The sequence below is a fragment of the Somniosus microcephalus genome, chromosome 1, assembly GCF_052327205.1.
Source record: "Somniosus microcephalus isolate GS21.2 chromosome 1, FLI_Smic_1.0, whole genome shotgun sequence".
Taxonomy (NCBI): domain Eukaryota; kingdom Metazoa; phylum Chordata; class Chondrichthyes; order Squaliformes; family Somniosidae; genus Somniosus; species Somniosus microcephalus.
Window position 1 is genome coordinate 26,506,219 of NC_140987.1, and position 19,138 is coordinate 26,525,356.

The following is a 19,138-nucleotide window of genomic DNA, read 5'->3' on the forward strand; positions in this document are numbered from 1 at the left end:
TCACCTGTTCCCCTGCCAGACAGAGTCAGAGACCAGAGACACACAGAAGTGAGTCACAGACAATGGGACGAAGGTGAGTCACAGCCAGACAAGGAGAGTTACAGACAAACCGTGGGAAGAGACCCAGGCATCGATAAGAATGTCAAGCCCTCCACGGAGCCAATCTATCTCCAACAACACAGAACCTCCCCTAATGACTCAGTGGGTGAATTTCCCACTCACTGTGGTGATGAGTCACACAGCTGGAAAGATCCATGGGGAACATACATAAAAAGAACAAGACCGCCAGGCATGTCCCCATCCACACAACGGTGGGCCAAGGTGAGGGGAATAGGCAGGTGTCAGCCGTGGCTCAGTGGGTAGCACTCTCCCCTCTGAGTCAGAAGAGTGTGGGGTCAAGTCCCTACTCCGGAGACTTGAGTGCATAATCTAGGGTGACACTCCCAGTGCAGTGCTGAGGGAGTGCTGCACTGTCGGAGGTGCCGTCTCTCAGATGAGACGTCTGCCCTCTCAGATGAACGTAAATTATCCCACGGGACTATTTCAAGGAAGAGCAGGGGAGTTCTGGCCAATATTTATTCCTCAGCCAAACATCACTAAAACAGGTTAGCTGGTCATTATCACACTGCTGTTTGTGGGAGCTTGCTGTGCGCAAATTGGCTGCTGCGTTTCCTACATTACGACAGCGACTACACTTCAAAAAGTTCTTCATTGGCTGTAAAGCGCTTTGGGACGTCCTGAGGTCGTGAAAGGCGCTACAGAAATGCAAGTCTTTCTTTCAATGTAAACAGGAAGCAGTGTGCTGGCAGAGACAGTCATGCAATTTGCCTATGAGTGGGCTCGACTCATCATGTACTCACCCAGGAATATCTTCAACCACTGGCGGAGGTTACAGGCTGGATAGGCTGGGTCTGTTTTCCTCGGAACAGAGGAGGCTGAGGGGAGACCTTATTGAGGTGTATAAAATTATGAGGGGCATAGATAAAGTGGATAGAAAGGACCTATTTCCCTTAGCAGAGGGGTCAAAAACCAGGGGGCACAGATTTAAAGTAATTGGGGGAAGGTTTAGAGGGGATTTGAGGGGAAATGTCTTCACCCAGAGGGTTGTGGGGGTCTGGAACTCACTGCCTGAAAGGGTGGTAGAGGCAGGAACCCTAACCACATTTAAAAAATACTTGGATGTGCTCTTGGGATGCTGTAACCTGCTGGGCTACGGACCAAGAGCTGGGAAGTGGGATTAGGCTGGCTAGCTCTTTGTTGGCCGGCGCGGACATGATGGGCCGAAATGGCCTCCTTCCGTGCTGTAACTTTCTATGATTCTGAACAGCCTAGGAAAAGTGTTCAGGAAGAGCATTTTAACATTGGCCCCGTGCACAGTGGAGCCAGCGGCTGTAGAAAGAACCCTCCAGGGTAGCCGGGGCAGTTTCTAAAGCAATGAGAGCTGGTGTGACATAACTGCTTCTCGAAGCAGCATTAAAGCAGAACCAGAAAAAGCACGGGCTTCAGTGAGCAATCACACACTAACAGCTAGTGTGCTCCTGGTGCCACCCTTGAGTTAGCCAGTAGAGGGTGCCGATGTGTACTTCAGGTGCAGCGAGCGCCCAGTTTAAATTTTGTAAGTAACGTCCCCCTTATTCGGAGACTGTGACCCCCTGGTTCAGGACTCCCCAGCCAGGGGAAACATCCTCCCAGCATCTACCCTGTCAGAGACTGTGACCCCCTGGTTCAGGACTCCCCAGCCAGGGGAAACATCCTCCCATCATCTACCCTGTCAGAGACTGTGACCCCCTGGTTCAGGACTCCCCAGCCAGGGGAAACATCCTCCCAGCATCTACCCTGTCAGAGACTGTGACCCCCTGGTTCAGGACTCCCCAGCCAGGGGAAACATCCTCCCAGCATCTACCCTGTCAAGCCCTGCAAGAATGTTGTATGTTTCAATAAGATCATCTCTCATTCTTCTTAACTCTGAACTTTGTTCCATATCCCTTGCTAAATCTTGCCCAACAAAGTACTATCTACGATAGCAAAATACTGCAGATGCTGGAAAGTACTATCTATCTCAGTTTTGAAAATTTCAGTTGACCCAGAATCCACAGCCTTTTGGGGGAGCGAGTTCCATATTTGGAACAGAGGAGGCTGAGGGGAGATTTAATTGAGGTGTATAAAATTATGAGGGGCTTAGATAGAGTGGATAGGAAGGACCTATTTCCCTTAGCAGAGAGGTCAATAACCGGGGGGCATAGATTTAAAGTCATTGGTAGAAAGATTAGAGGGGAGTTGAGGAGAGCTTTTTTCACCCAGAGGGTGGTGGGGGTCTGGAACTCTCTGCCTGAAAGGGTGGTAGAGGCAGAGACTCTCATCACATTTAAAAAGTACTTGGATAAGCACTTGAAGTACCGCAACCTACAGGGCTACGGACCCAGAGCCGGAAAGTGGGATTAGGCTGGAGAGCTCTTTTTCGGCCGGCACAGACACGATGGGCCGAATGGCCTCTTCTGTGCTGTAAATTTCTAGGATTCTATGATCAATGCCACATGTTGCTGCATCTTATTTTAAACCATCATTCTAAACCTGTACCGAACCTTGGTTAGACCACACTTGGAGCACCGCGTACAGTTCTAGCCGTCATATTATAAAAAGGATATAGAGGCACTGGAGAGGGTGCAGAGAAGATTTACAAGGATGATCCCAGAAATGTGAGGGTGTACATATCGGGAAAGGATGAACAGGCTGGGTCTCTTTTCTCTTGAATAGAGAAGGCTGAGGGGTGACCTAATAGAGGTCTATAAAAGTATGAAAGGTTTTGATAGAGTGAATACAGAGAATGTTTCCACTTGTGGGGAGGAGCATAACTAGAGGCCATCAATATACAGGAAACTTTCTTTTATCCGGCACGGACGGGACCGACGTGGTGCCAGTTCATCAAAAATTCCGGATAACCGAACGCTATAGTAAAAGATAGGGAGAGCTGACAGCTCTGTATAAAGCAACAAACCCTGTTGCTTAGCAACAAGTTCAGAACAATGGCCACAAGTTTCAAGCGTCTCTGTAGCTTAGCAACAGCTGCAGCCACACCCTTGCACAGCACAGATGGAAGAAGGCAAATAAATATGAAGTAAAACCTACTCCTGAATTTTGCCGGTTAACCGAGATTTCCGGTTATTTAGGTGTCGGTAAATCGAAAGTTTCCTGTAAGATAGTCACCAAGAAATCCAAAAGGGAATTCAGAAGAAACTTCTTTACCCAGAGAGTGGTGAGAATGTGGAACTCGCTACCACAGGGAGTGGTTGAAGCAAATAGTATAGATGCATTTAAGGGGAGGCTAGACAAGCATATGAGGGAGAAAGGAATAGAAGGATATGCGGATAGTGATAGATGAAGAGGGGTGGGAGGAGGCTCATGTGGAGCATAAACACCGGCCTGGACCAGTTGGGCCGAATAGGCCCGATTCTATGCTGTAAAATTCTATGCAACACTAAGGCCGGGATTTTCTGTTCGGTGTCGGGATGGGTGCAGGTCAGCTGGTTTCCGGGTTCCGGTCCCGCCCCCAGCTGCCTCCGCTCCACAGACGTGATTTTCCCTTGATTGACCTTTGTGAAGCCCGCCCTACCGGCCAATGGACAGGAAGCGGGTCTGATGACGTCATTTGATGACGCGTCATCTGCTGGTTTCCTTAAAGGGACCATGCAGAATTTTATTTTGGCAGTTGGTTTCTCAGTGTTTGACAGCTTTGAGGTGCCGGAAATCGGGGACCCGACACTTGGGAAGGCTGTTTGGAGGCGGGTTGGGGACCCACCGTCAATCAACAGGACCTTAATCTCTTACTCCGCCTCTCTGAGGGCTGGCAAAATCGCGGCCTAAGTAATTATTCAAGAGCAGAGGACATCCCCCGGTGTCCCGGCTGTCATTTATTCCTCAACCAACATCACTAAAGCCGAACATCCAGTCATTGCTGTTTGTGGGAACTTAGCGCTTTTGTCGACATTACAACAGCGACTTCATTGGCTGTGAAGCACTTTGGGGGACATCCTGAGGGCGTGAAAAGTCTTCTTATAAAGACAAGTTTGTTCTTCCTTGTTGTCACAGCAACCGACACAGACAGGGCGAGAAGAAGTTGAGTCGGAGGAAGTTCATGTGGAGCATAAACACAGTTGGGCCAGATGGCCTGTTTCGGTGATGTTAATTCTACGACATAACAGGGCTAAGTGCGATTTTCAGGACAAGCATCCCAAAAGATAAGCCGACCCAAAACCTCCCAAGTATGGCGACACTTTGGGGAAAAAGAACTGAACTCCCACAATCATTCATCAACTTTCATTACCACAAGAATGGCTTGATGATGAATTTGCATACAGCTTATTTTGCATAAATGCAGAACAAATGATCCTTCAGTCAAATCACTGATACGCTAACAAGCTTTGTTAATTACTATCATTATCTCCATCACACAATGCTGCAGTTTCTTTTTCACCAGCGTTACCTGTCCATCCAAGATCCTTGGGCACAGCCCTCTCGTCGGTCGATGCTATCTCAAACTCCTTTAACCATAACCCTCACCCTAATTCCCACATTACAACAGTGACTACACTCCAAAAGTACTTCATTGGCTGTAAAGCGCTTTGAGACGTCCAGTGGTCATGAAACATAGAAACATAGAAGCAGGAGTAGGCCATTCGGCCCCTCGAGCCTGCTCCGCCATTCAATGAGATCATGGCTGATCATCCAAACTCAGTACCCTGTCCCTGCCTTCTCTCCATATCCCTTGATCCCTTTAGCCTTAAGAAATATATCTAACTCCTTCTTGAATCGATTTAATGAATTGGCCTCCACTGCCTTCTGTGGTAGAGAATTCCACAGGTTCACCACTTTCTGGGTGAAGAAATTCCTCCTCATCTCTGTCCTAAATGGCTTACCCCTTATCCTTAGACTGTGACCGCTGGTTCTGGACTCCCCTGCCATCGGGAACAGCCTTCCTGCATCTAGTCTGTCTAGTCCTGTTAGAATTTTATAAGTTTCAATGAGATCCCCTCTCATTCTTCTAAACTCCAGCGAGTATAAGCCCAATCGACCCAATCTCTCCTCATACGTCATTCCTGCCATCCCAGGTATCAGTCTGGTGAAGCTTCACTGCACTCCCTCCATGGCAAGAACATCCTTCCTCAGATAAGGCGCTATATAAATGCAAGTCTTTCTTTCTAATGCAGTTAATTCCATACCCAGTGTCAGTGGCTCTGGAGTGTGCAAGAAGATTCCTGGCAAGACGAAACCAGCAATAATTACCAGCCTCTGGGTAGCGAAGGCAGGGAGAAGGATTTGTGTGTGTGTCTGATTGCGGGACAGATCCAGAGCACTGGGCAGCAACAGAATCAATACGACAGATTATCCGGTCATGATCTCATCACTGTTTGTGGGAGCTTGCTGTGCGCAAATTGGCTGCCATTCTTCCTACATTATAACAGCGACTACACTCCAAAAGTACAACATTAGCTGTGCAGCACTTTGGGACAGCCTGAGGTCGTGAAACGCGTTGCATCTTTCCCCTCTGATTACGGGATTTATCGTCACCGCTTTGGGGTTTGTATTCCGAGACACAGTCCATTATCCGTGGAAAACCGCAAACAAATGGCCTTAATTATAAAGGCTCACATTCCATCATTAGTGATGTCCGACCACTGTATACCAGTCCACTGGTGCCGGAGATTACATTACAGCCTCAGACTCACTCTCCGATTCGGCACTTTACAGCCTTCCGGACTCAATATCAAGATCATAACCTCGGCCCCTATCATATTTTTATATTTTTTATCCATTCTTTTGGTTTGTGCCTTTTCCTTTTTTTCCCCTTTTTTCTCTCTCTCCCACATGGCAGCTGTCTCTCACTCTGCCAGCGCATTTCACACTTCATCTAGAGCCATTGTTTGTTTCTTTACCTGTCCTATTACCATCTCGTCTCACCTTGAATATCTCTTAATGTCTCTTCTTTCATCCCCTCCCCCATTTCCCAGCCCCCAAACTGGCCTTTCAATCTGTTTCATTTCCTGCCTTTTTTCTCAGTTCTGAAGAAGGGTTTTGACCCGAAACGTTAACTCTGTTTCTATCTCCACGGATGTTGCCTGGCCTGCTGAGTTTTTCCAGCATTTTCTGTTATTCCTTTAGCTATTATTGTTTACAATAGATACTAAACATTTTATTGGTGTTGCTCCAAGTTTTAGTCTGGCCATTTTTGGCACTGTTCCGACATTGGAAGCTGCCAGTAGTCTGTGACTCATTTTCAAGGCGCATTACAGTTCATATATTAAATCATTTTTACCAACAAAAAGTAGTTGTAAAGAAGTTGATTAAAAGTTCAAATTGAACTGTGCTGATTGCACGCGGGTTCAATCCTCTGTGGATTGACAGCTGAATGTAGAAGGACTTTAATGGATCACAACATCGAGAATATGGCTTTACAGATAAGTCCTTTCTCAGTTAAGTTGCATCTTTGGACAATGCAGCACTCCCATCACAGCACAGTACTAGACTGTCATCAAGGCCCGAAGTATGGCACGAACCTTCACTGGCAACTCTTCCGAGTCTGAGACAAGAGTGCTACCGACTGAGCCAAGCCACTGTGAACGAGGAGTAGATAACCAACAAATAAGCAAATTACTGCGGATGCTGGAAATCTGAAATAAAAGTGAAAAATCCCTGATTATAATCGCTCAACCTTTGGTGGCCGTGCCTTCTGTTGCCTAGGCCCTAAGCTCTGGAATTCCTCTCTTTCCTCCTTTAAGACCCTCCTGAAAACCTACCTCTTTGACCCAGCTTTTGGTCATCTGCCCAAATTTCTCCTTACGTGGCTCGGTGTCAAATTTTTGCCTTTTAATACTCCTGTGAAGCGCCTTGGGACGTTTTACTACGTTAAAGGCGTTATATAAATACAAGTTGTTGTTGCAATTGCTGGAAATACTCAGCAGGTCAGGCAGCGTCTGTGGAGTGAGAAACAGAGTTAATGTTTCAGGTCAATGACCGTCAGAACTTCTAGTACAGAGCCAGGGGAAAAGGAGGGCAGGGCAAAGAACAAAAGGGGAAGGTCTGTGATAAGGTGGAGGGCAGGAGTGATTAAATGACAAAAGAGATGATGGTGCGAGGCAAAAGGGAGTGATGATGGAAAAGAGATGATTGTTTTGGCAAAATGTTACTGATTTTAATAGAGTCGGATTTGTTCCAATTAATTTTGTTACAGTCCTCGATGGTCTCTAAATTGAAATGCCCAGATAAAAGTATCAATATCATCCAAGGCCAGGCTGCAAGAGGATACAAGGCATCGTACAGAGACTGAAAATACTGGTGGAGTAGGAGAAGAACTTCACCCAGTGTACTACTTCATTGACCTGAAACGTTAACTCTGTTTCTCTCTCCGCAGATGCTGCCTGACCAGCTGAGTGTTTCCAGCATTTTCTGTTAACATCATCTCCTCCTTTGTTTAGTGCCAGCTATTGGATTGAGTGGGCATTCCCAGATAGCTATGTACGGGGCGGATCTAACCTCTTTCTGCGCTGAATTCAACTTATTAACAGCATCTTAATATAAGTTTATCTGAAGCCCCCCCCCCCCCCGGGCCAAATAAGCAAAACTCGAGAAAGGCGACACAGGAGGGCGAGGTTGGGCCGAGTCAAGACCACTGACCGCACCGCTCGGTCCAATGTACTCAGCCAGGACCCACGGTCAGCTGGGGACAGAGCAAGAACACCGATTACAAACGGATCGCATCACCTCGGAATCTGGTGGAGAGGTGGAGTCGTTTGGACAATTTTCGAGGGGTGTGGTTTTGGCAGCACTCAGCAAGGATGACCTCAGGAATCCCTCCTGATTCAATGTGCGTAATGAAGCACTTTCAATGGGGGGGGGACAAATCTATCATCTGCAACACCGAGTCACATGACAGATTTACTGCATGAGGCGCATTGTTTGCTCAAGAGTTGCAAGAACACATAACCCTCTGTCTCACCGTCACGACATAAACAATGCATCGCAAACAATTGGGGACATGAACTGGTGCCAACAAGTAACCTTGAACTTCATTCCTCAAATGTAGAAATGATCCCTCCCAGTATTGTGGCCAAACTGCAGGCAAAATTAGAACTACCCCCACCCCCCACATCTTGGGAACAAGATCTCAATCTATCTTTCCGATGAGACATTAAGCCGAGGCCCCGTCTGTTTTCACGTGGACATAAGAGATGCCATGGCACTATTCGAAGAGGAGCAGGTAAGTTCTCCCCGGTGTCCTGGCCAATATTTATCCCTCACTAAAGCAGATTATCTAGTCATTATTCTAGTATAGAATACTCTAGTATTCACTAGAGTTTAGAAGAATGAGAGGGGATCTTGTGGAAATGTATAAAATTTTGACAGGGCTAGACAGACTGGATGCAGGGAGGATTTTTCCCCCTGGTTTGGGGGGGGGGGGTCTAGAACGAGGGGTCACAGTCTCAGGATACGGGGTAGGACATTTAGGACTGAGATGAGGAGAAATTTCTTCACTCAGAGGGTGGTGAACCTGTGGAATTCTCTACCACCGAAGGCTGTGGAGGCCAAGTCACTGAATATATTTAAGAAGGAGATAGATCGATTTATAGACACAAACGGCATCAAGGGGTATGGGGAGAGAGCAGGGATATGGTATTGAGATAGAGGATCAGCCATGATCATATTGAATGAGGGAGCAGGCTCGAAGGGCCGAATGGCCTACTCCTGCTCCTATTTTTCTATTATCACATTGTTGTTTGTGGAAGCTTGATGTACGCAGATTGGCTGCCATGTTTCTTACATTACTTAATTGGTTGTAAGTGTTTTGGAGCATCCTGAGGGTGTGAAAGGCGCTGTGTAAATGCAAGTCTTTCTTTCAAACTGGATCAGAAGCTATTGCATTTCTCCAGCATAATCTTTGCACTTATCAAGGTGAGGTATCTTAGTTCAGGACCAGCACGTGCCTCTGTGAAGGAATAACCATATTCAGAAAAATACACCATCCTATGAACAGAATTTTGACTTTATTAAAACATGACTTACTGGGTTTGGAAGTCTGGCAGCCTTAACAATCAAAAGCTGTAAACAGCATACAGGCTTTTGAGATAAGATAGGTTGTTGACACTGAGACAATGGCCTTATTGAAGTAGAAAGTTAAAGGTTCCTAAAAGTCTGCAGCTTGGAAAGAACACAATAGCTATACCCAGTTTAAGTGTTATAAACCAACACTTCGGAAAGAAATCACATAAATTAAAGAAACATGTGCCTTTGTAAAAATGACATCAAGTAAAAGAAACACCTGACATCAAATAAAACACGGGAGGCACCAGCCATCACATTGTTTTTGTGTTGAATTTGGAACACCGAGGAGACACGAAGTCTGTAATACAACCAGCTGAGGTGTTCTAAATGCAAAAGATACAAACAGGAGACTTTGATAAAAATGACATCAAATAGAACCACTGCTCCACATTGTTTTTATGATAAGTTTTGAACATCTAAAGGTAGAGACATCTACACAGCAGACACAAGTCTGCTTGCGACAGCTGAACTGACTGTAAGAATAGAAGTCAACAGAAAAATGACTAGAGATAATTAGCTTACATCAGCAGAAAACTTCAAAGGATATACCACTGAGAAAGGGTATAAATATAGAACTTTCAAATGGGAAGATAGATTCGCTGTGAAGGGGCAAAGCGATTCTCAGGCTTCAGAGGCAGGCTCTGTAAGTCTTTAACTCCGAGTCTCGGGGATCAAGGTATCAAAGGTATTTGATTTTGGTGGATATCCTGGAATAAGAGTAAGAAATGTAAAAATGTAACAAAGTTAAAGATTTGAGAATAAGGATCTCTGATAATAAGAATTGTAAGTTTTCTGTATTTGGAACTGTTAATGTTGCAATTGAATCACCAGCTGTAAGTTACATGTTGGTTCTTTAATAAATCTGTATTTTTTTTTAGAATTGTCTCACATAGTACTTCTGTATCAAACTCGCGAACTCAATCTCTGTACACTCTGGTGAGGAGTTGCAGAATTCTGGGGGAGTTTTCCAGACCCTCATAATATCCGGAAGATTACAGTCTAGTTAAACTTATTAAAAGTGCTATCTGGAGGACGGTAACATCTTCAGGTCGTTCCTTTCCTTTAGGGAGATATAGTCTGAACCTTTAGTCTTTAGGGTTCGGCTACCTCTAACTTTAGGTGAAGGTGAACGTCTGGGGAAATTGCCTGATCTGGGGTAGCCCAAAAGGGGCTAGGACTAGTAATAATCCTTTCACCTCAGGCATTCATTCTCGGGTCAGGTACAGCATGGGTCAGATACACAGTAAAACTCCCTTTGCTCTGTTCCAACAATATGCATGTCCTCAAATGCAGAAGGGCACCCCCCCCCCCACCACCTACCTCTGCCGCACCAGTGTGACCTTTTCCATTTTGCACATCAGCTATCCTTGTGATCCCTCAGAGAGATTGCCAGTTCAGTGCCAAATTATGGGTAGGTAGGTTTGTTGTGCACAGGGTCGATGCCCACGAGAATTGGGTTGAGGCTATTGAACCTTATTTCAAAGTAAGCAGAAACCTCCATTACTCTGGGGCAGATCCTAGAAATCAAAGGTTAGTGTGCGAATGCACTGCACCAGACTACAGGTACAAATGGCATGTGTATAGCGCCTTTCATGACCTCAGGACATCCCAAAGCACTTTACAGCCAATGAAACACTTTTCAAGTTAAGTGTAGTTACTGGTAATGTAGGGAAATGCGGCAGCCAATTTGTGCACAGCAAGCTCCCACAAAGAGCAATCGTATAGGGACCAGATATTCTGTTTTAATAATATTGGTTGAGGGATAAATACTGGCCAGGAGGCCTCCCTTGCTCTTCTTCGAGTGGGATTTTTACGTTCACCTGAGGGGGCAGACGGGACCTCGGTTTAATGTCTCATCGGAAAGATGGCACCTCTGATAGTGCAGCACTCCCTCAGTACTGCACTGATGTGTCAGCCCTAGATTAACGTGCTCGAGTCTCTGGAGTGGAACTTAAACCTGCAACCTTCTGACTTGGAGGTAAGTGTGCTACCCACTGAGCCACAGCTGACACCTATCAACAGGCACCTTACGTACCAATGAAATGTTGGAGACATAAGAAAGTGGCAAGTGTAATTTTTACTGATTCAGCAATGCCAGGTGATCTCACCATTTTGAAATCGGATGACCCAATTATAGGCATAGCTCCTATGCACCCTTGCTCAATCGGTAACGCATGCACCTCTGAGTCAGAAGGCCGTGTGTTCAAAATCCCACTCCAGAGACTCGAGCACAAAAATCTAGGCTGATACTCCAGTGCAGTGCTGAGGGAGTGCTGCACCGTCGGAGGTGCCGTCTTTTGGATGAGATGTTAAACCCATTGGTTAGACGTAATGTGCAAAGCAAACATCACAGGTAAGTCAGAAGCTGTATGTTGTCCGAGGGGAACGTAGTAATATCGATGGCCAGCAGAAACTATTTGTCTCTATCCTTCCAGTGCCAAAGTTTGAAAAATGCCAAGCACCAGGCGCTCTCTCGTACCGCACCCCCTCAATTCCCTTTCTTTGCCATTGGAATACATCAACAGAGCAGTAAATGGGCTTCCTCTACTGAAAACGCTCGATTAGAACGTCCACGGAGAAAAAGAACACAGCTGCCATGATGGTGAACCAATGCAAATTTTGCTTGAAACCTTCCGACAACCTTTGGAGCAATGGGAGTGCAGCGCCGTTGTGCAAATCCAGCAGCAGAAAGGAATTTGAAATGAAAGTTTTACGAGCCAGCGACCGAATTGTTCCCGGTCACGTACTGCAAGATCTGCACGTACAAGGCTCGATCACAAAAACAATGTAGGTCACCTTCCACAATCCAAAGGTCTCCCTGTCACATGCACTGGCGAACAAGGAGTATTTGAGCTCTAGCACACCTGCAGACAACAAATTCCGTCACACCCTGTCCTCTCTCTCTGGTTAGCTTGTTTACACGAGCTTGATTAGCATTAACTGATAAAGAGTTATAGCATCGCATTTACTGCTGTTTTATTGTGTGCCTGCCCCATTGATTCCAGTCGTTGACAGGAACCAGTTTCAATGGCCCTGAAATTAGGATCGGGGGCTTGCCGCGTGTGCAAGCCCCCGATCTGCACTCACCCTGCGCGCCGACATCTGAAGCCCGGGCCTGCTTGCATTTTCTGTCACTGGCCCGGTTCAGATGTCGGTGCGATGTGCTTACCTGATCCAGCGGCGTAGTTAGTGTGATGTGCCGGCTGGGATCAGGTGAGCACTGTGCAGCCAATCAGGGGAGGGGAAACTCATTCATGAGTTTGATAGTAAGATCTGTCAAACTCATGAAAAATATGGGCTGCCAAAACACTACTTTAACTTTAAATAAAATTTTAAAAAACATCCCACTGATTGTATTAACTATAAATAAGTTTTAAAAAATGTTTTAAACAATTAATCAATTTTTTGAAAAAAATAAATTTTTTAAAAATAGGGTCTAAAACTAAACTTACCATCCTGTAAATTCTTTAAAAATAACAAACCTGTGGAAAAAAAATTTCTACATTGTACTAAAAGCCCACTTACCCGAAAAACGAAATACTTAAGTCTTGTTTTTCCACGCGTAAAGACCGGAGGCCTTTACACGCGCGCAACTCAGAAAAAAAAAGGAATTTCACTGCACACGCGCTGCCTGTGCAGTCGCGCGTGTTCTGCCTCTTAACCCCTTGGGTCAGAGGACAGGAAATGCCGGTTTTCAGCGCATGCGCTGTGCATGCTGAAAACCGGCAATTCCTCCGGGCACACGCGTGAGTACCCCGTCCGTACTCACGCATTGTGCCCGGAATTACTGGGCCAATGTATTTTGAAATGGCTGTGACATAGCCTATTCTGGTCAGTCGAGGAGAGAGAAAAAACCCTCGAGTCAACCTCTTCTCCTTTTATGTTGGGAGTACTGTCGGCCTGTAGATCATGGAAATCCTGTGGGAAATTTTAATCTAAACCACCCTTCAGGAACTTGACAGGATCGGGTGCATCGTTGGCTTTGCAACGCACCTGATTTTACTCTCCACTGAAGTCGGTATTGGACGGGATGTAAATCCAGCGGTCCGCCCGTTCCCTGGTGAGAAATGCAGGAGGATCCACACGTGTTCACTTTACTAAAACTATTACAACTTGCATTCACAGAACGCTTTTAAATGTGGTAAAACACATCCCAAAACGCCTGACTGAAGCGTAATCGGATAAATATCGACACCGCACCAAAGGAGGAGCCATTAGGACAGTAGGTTTTAAGGAGTGTCTTAAAGGAAGAGAGGTAGCGAGGTGGGGAGGTTTAGAGAGGAAATCCCAGAGCTTAGGGCCTAGACGGTTTAAGGCACGACCGCCAACTGTTGGAGGAGTGCGGGGGGGGGGGGGGGGGGGTGGGGAGGATGCACAAGGGGCCAGAGTTGGGAGTTAAAACTGACTCCCTTAATCCAACAGTGCAGTTGTAGGCTCACGTTTTCATGGGTCTATGAGGCCTTCAGCTCCCTGAGCCTGGGGCTCATGGTATTATGGAACGCAACTCATGGAGGGAAACCCCTACATCTCTTGCAATATAGAAGCCCCATAACAATCGAGGGGGTAACTATGAAAATGAGGTCTGAAGGAATAGGTGTGAGAGCAGTCCCCAGGAGCGTGTCAATATTTGCAGGGGATTCCCCAGCAGTGTGTCAATATTTGCAGGGACTCACCAGGAGCCTGTCAATATTTGCAGGGACTCCCCAGGAACGTGTCAGTATTTGCAGGGACTCCCCAGGAGCGTGTCAATATTTGCAGGGACTCCCCAGGAGCGTGTCAATATTTGCAGGGACTCCCCAGGAGCGTGTCAATATTTGCAGGGACTCCCCAGGAGCGTGACAATATTTGCAGGGACTCCCCAGGAGCGTGACAATATTTGCAGGGACTCCCCAGGAACGTGTCAATATTTGCAGGGACTGCCCAGGAGCGTGTCAATATTTGCAGGGACTCCCCAGGAGCGTGTCAATATTTGCAGGGACTGCCCAGGAGCGTGTCAATATTTGCAGGGACTCCCCAGGAGCGTGTCAGTATTTGCAGGGACTCCCCAGGAGCGTGTCAATATTTGCAGGGACTCCCCAGGAGCGTGTCAATATTTGCAGGGACTCCCCAGGAGCGTGTCAATATTTGCAGGGACTCCCCAGGAGCGTGTCAATATTTGCAGGGACTCCCCAGGAGCGTGTCAATATTTGCAGGGACTCCCCAGGAGCGTGTCAATATTTGCAGGGACTCCCCAGGAGCGTGTCAATATTTGCAGGGACTCCCCAGGAGCGTGTCAATATTTGCAGGGACTCCCCAGGAGCGTGTCAATATTTGCAGGGACTCCCCAGGAGCGTGTCAATATTTGCAGGGACTCCCCAGGAGCGTGTCAATATTTGCAGGGACTCCCCAGGAGCGTGTCAATATTTGCAGGGACTCCCCAGGAGCGTGTCAATATTTGCAGGGACTCCCCAGGAGCGTGTCAATATTTGCAGGGACTCCCCAGGAGCGTGTCAATATTTGCAGGGACTCCCCAGGAGCGTGTCAATATTTGCAGGGACTCCCCAGGAGCGTGTCAATATTTGCAGGGACTCCCCAGGAGCGTGTCAGTATTTGCAGGGACTCCCCAGGAGCGTGTCAATATTTGCAGGGACTCCCCAGGAGCGTGTCAGTATTTGCAGGGACTCCCCAGGAGCGTGTCAATATTTGCAGGGACTCCCCAGGAGCGTGTCAGTATTTGCAGGGACTCCCCAGGAGCGTGTCAGTATTTGCAGGGACTCCCCAGGAGCGTGTCAATATTTGCAGGGACTCCCCAGGAGCGTGTCAATATTTGCAGGGACTCCCCAGGAGCGTGTCAATATTTGCAGGGATTTCCCAAGAGTGTGTCCATATCAACCTCGCACAGAAAAGTTTGCAAAGCACCCATAGAATGATACAGCACTGAAGGAGGCCATTCAGCCCATCACTGACTAGAATAGGCAAATACAGTCATAAATAATCTGCAGGTCTGGGAAAAGAACTACAATGAGGCTGAAGATGAGGGAAGAAAAAAAAAATTGCAGACAATTAAAAGCAGCATTTTGTGTATTCCCAGACATTCACATTTCCTGCACAAAGACACACAGAAGGCATCAAGTAAACTGGATGTAAACAGTACGAAATTGTCATTTTTTTCCACTTTACTGATAGTGGCGGCTTAAAACAAAAATGAACCCACCGTTCATCCAAAAAAAATCATATACTCTGTATATCATGTGCAACAAGACTTAGCGCTGTGACTGTTCAACACGAGCTGTAACACTGGTGTGTTTGTGCATGTGTATTATTATAACACACACACGGCATGAGTTTTTTTATTATTCGTTCATGGGATGTGGGTGTTGCCGGCATTTATTGCCCATCCCTAATTGCCCTCGAGAAAGTTGGTGGTGAGCCGCCTTCTTGAACCGCTGCAGTCCGTGCGGTGAAGGTGCTCCCACAGTGCTAACTTTTTTTTTTGTAGTGGTTTGGTACAACTGAGTGGCTTGCTAGGCTATTTCAGAGGGCAGTTAAGAGCCAACCACATTGCTGTGGGCCAGACCGGGGTAAGGGTGGCAGATTTCCTTCCCTAAAGGACATTAGTGCACCAGATGGGTTTTTACAACAATCTGGTAGTTTCATGGTCACCATTACTGATCCTCACTTTTAAATTCCAGATTTATTTAATTAACTGAATTTTAGTTTCCCAGCTGCCGTGGTGGAATGTGAACTCGCGCCTCTGGATTCCCAGTCCAGTAACATAACCACTATGCTACCGTACCTCCTGTGTGTATAATATTCTCTCAGAATGCGCGGGAGGAAATGGTAAGTGCATCCACATTATATACTAAGTGATGGTGCTTTATTTAGGAGACAGACAGGTCAAGACAAAGCCACTAGCCCACGTTCCAGTTTTGAAAAATCTTACATTTCAGGTTTTCCCTCGTAAGTTAAATGCCAGAATCTATCAAGACATCAGTTTCAATCGGCTGCGGGAATATACCGATGCCCGTCTCTCCAGCCAAGGCAATTTTCACACATTTAAAAAGAAAAATCCAGATAAGATATGCAACAATTACTCATTTAATTTCATTCAAGTACACATAGTTTTGTGTGTGTGTGTGTCTCTCTGAAGGATTTATAAAAAGAAAGGTTGACCACATCATTATATTTCAAGGGCGTTTCGTGTCCATTACAGCATGGTACAGGCCACGAAAAGCCCCCCCAAAAAAGTGCTCATCAGGTTAAAACAGGCCTCAACACACCCAGTACTGTGCCGAAGTGGTACTAGAAGCACCTTCAGGTTGGTGCCTTTCCAGCTTGAAAGACAGTGAACCAAATAGCTCTGGCCGGCAGGCACACCTCACGTCCATGAGTTGCGACCAAAAGCATTCAGGCACAGCACTGGGAAACAAGCCCAAGTCGATAGAGGAGATTGAACCCAATACGATCTAAACTGAACAGCAAAACAGAAGATTGTAATGGAGAGAGAATTTGGGGGGGGGGGGGGGTGGTAGGGAAACAAATAGAAAAGAAAGTTTGTCCTGCACCATTTCACATGGTGAAGTAATATTGGTACAAAGCTGTAGGCCCCAAGGTCGAGCACTGGGGGAGCTGTGGGTTCAATAGAAGTGGCCAATATAGCCATTTAGAATATGGGCAGCATGTAGAGTTTGAATCAGTGTGTGTGTGTGTGTGGGGGGGGGGGTCATTGGTTTAATGCGCCTGAATAAGTCAAAATCAATTATTATTACGTGGGCGAACCAGGCTGTCCCGGGACTTTTTGCCGGTGTTTTGAGATCCTGTCCCAATGTTTCCTGCGCGCAAGCCACAAAATGGTGGCGTTGGTCACCATCAAATGTGCTCCGAATGGCAGGAGCATTTCCGACCGGGTGGCTACAGAGTGGAAAATTCCTCTCGTTCCATTGATCTGTTTTTCCAGTCTTGTACTTACTGCTTCACAGTTTCCCTGTCGAGGTTCTCTGAATGCCATCGCTTTCCGTGCAACAAAAAAAAGTACAACCGAGTTCCCAAACCTCTGCAAATCCACATGGCAGGCCTGTGCCGTTACTCACCTCCACCGGCCGCGACACGCAGAACCACCGTACGACACTGCGAGACCGTACAAGTCCTCGATTACACTCTGATAAAATTCGCTAAACCCCGCAAATCGGCGACGGAGATAAACGCAAGAAATAGGAGCAGGAGCGGGCCATTCGGCCCCTCTGAGCCCGCTCCGCCATTCGGCCCCTCTGAGCCCGCTCCGCCATTCGGCCCCTCTGAGCCCGCTCCGCCATTCGGCCCCTCTGAGCCCGCTCCGCCATTCGGCCCCTCTGAGCCCGCTCCGCCATTCAATAAGATCATCCAATGGGAGGGGTGTGTGTAGAAGAGGTACTAAGTCGAACTGAATCGCGAGGAGAGAATCCAGCTTCCCCTCTCAGATAATAACACTTATAAATTATCACAACTTTCAACACTTGACATTATAGAACTTTCACTTTACATGATGAATCAAAGACTAAAAAACAATCTAATCCAATAAGTTACAAAGTTTTGTCTTAATTACAGCCTCTTTGTAAACAGTTGATTTCATTACGTGTGCCAGGGTGTTCTGTGATTCAGTAGAGAGAAATAAAAATAAACTGGCGACAGACTGAATGACAGTGAAAGGCACAGACTGACTGGTAAAGAATCACACAAACTGTACACGCCAGGGGTCGAGTCACTGGTGAACATTCACTGTGCTGCTCTTGTACCTCCGAAAAACCCAACAGAAAATCCGAGCAGCTGCCGCCTCCTGTTGCTGGAAATCTGCATTTCAGCCGTGGCTGGGAATGTTCTGCAGATTAACCGGTGCTTTAGATTGCTGGGTGTGCTTGTTATAAACTTCTCGGGTGCAGATGGCGTGCGTGTGCTCGCTGAAGGGGGTCTCAGATGCTCTCCACGAAGCTGCCGGGGAAGAGGCCGGTTTTCCCGTTCCGCTGCAGGGTGCCCTTGAACCAGCCGTCCTCTCGCTTCTTGTGCACAAATACAATGTCGCCGTCTTTCAGCTCCAGCTCAGCCTCGCTCTGGGGGGGATAGGAGACAACAACTCTGTACCTGTTTAAAAAGAAATATATATACACACACATCACTAGCAAGGCCTCAGCTGGAGCAGTGTGTTGTGCATGCTGCCTGGAACTAGGCAACAATCAGGCTTGGGCTGATAAGTGGCAAGTAACATTCGCGCCACACAAGTGCCAGGCAATGACCATCTCCAACAATGGTGTGGAGATGCCGGTGTTGGACTGGGGTGGACAAATGTAAGAAGTCACACAACACCAGGTTATAGTCCAACAGTTTTATTTGAAATCACAAGCTTTCGGAGCGCTGCTCCTTCGTCAGGTGAAGTGGAGAGATTCCCCGATTGTCCATTTTCTTGCTCGCAGCTTCTACACGGGGGAAGCTGCGAGCAAGAAAACGGACAATCGGGGCATCTCTCCACTTCACCTGACGAAGGAGCAGCGCTCCGAAAGCTTGTGATTTCAAATAAAACTGTTGGGACTATAACCTGGTGTTGTGTGACTTCTCACACATCTCCAACAAGAGAGTCTCCAACCACCTCCTAAAACTAAAAACTGAAAATGGTTTTTAGGGGCATAGTTTTGAAAGAAAGACTTGCATTTATATGGCGCCTTTCATGACCACCAGATGTCTCAAAACGCTTTACAGCCAAGAAGTACTTTTGGAGTCTAGTCACTGTTGTAATGTAGGAAACGCAGCAGCCACAAACAGCAATGTGACTGTCTTTGTTCTGTGGGTTGAGGGATAAATATTGGCCAGAACACCGGGGAGAACTCCCCTGCTCTTCTTCAAAATAGTGCCGCGGGATCTTGTACGTCCACCTGAGAGTGCAGACGGGGCCTCGGTTTAACGTATCATCTGAAAGACAGCACCTCCGACAGTGCAGCGCTCCCTCAGCACTGCACTGGGAGTGTCAGCCTAGCTTTTTGTGCTCAAGTCCCTGGAGTGGGACTTGAACCCACAACCTTCTGACTCGGAAGCGAGTGTG

General features: G+C 46.9%; 1 protein-coding gene across 3 annotated transcripts in view; it reads right to left on the reverse strand.

Moving 5' to 3' along the window:
- Positions 1 to 16,147: 16,147 nt before the first annotated feature.
- sh3rf1 (SH3 domain containing ring finger 1) overlaps positions 16,148 to 19,138 on the reverse strand; it is a 214,542-nt gene continuing 211,551 nt past the window's right edge. For 2 of the 3 annotated variants that reach the window (XM_085975577.1, XM_085975656.1), the window contains one exon: positions 16,148 to 18,186. In XM_085975577.1, the coding sequence (XP_085831703.1) occupies positions 18,018 to 18,186 (169 nt within the window). In that variant the 3' untranslated portion in view covers positions 16,148 to 18,017. The remainder of the gene's footprint in view (positions 18,187 to 19,138) is intronic. The other variant, XM_085975616.1, reaches the window with a different exon arrangement.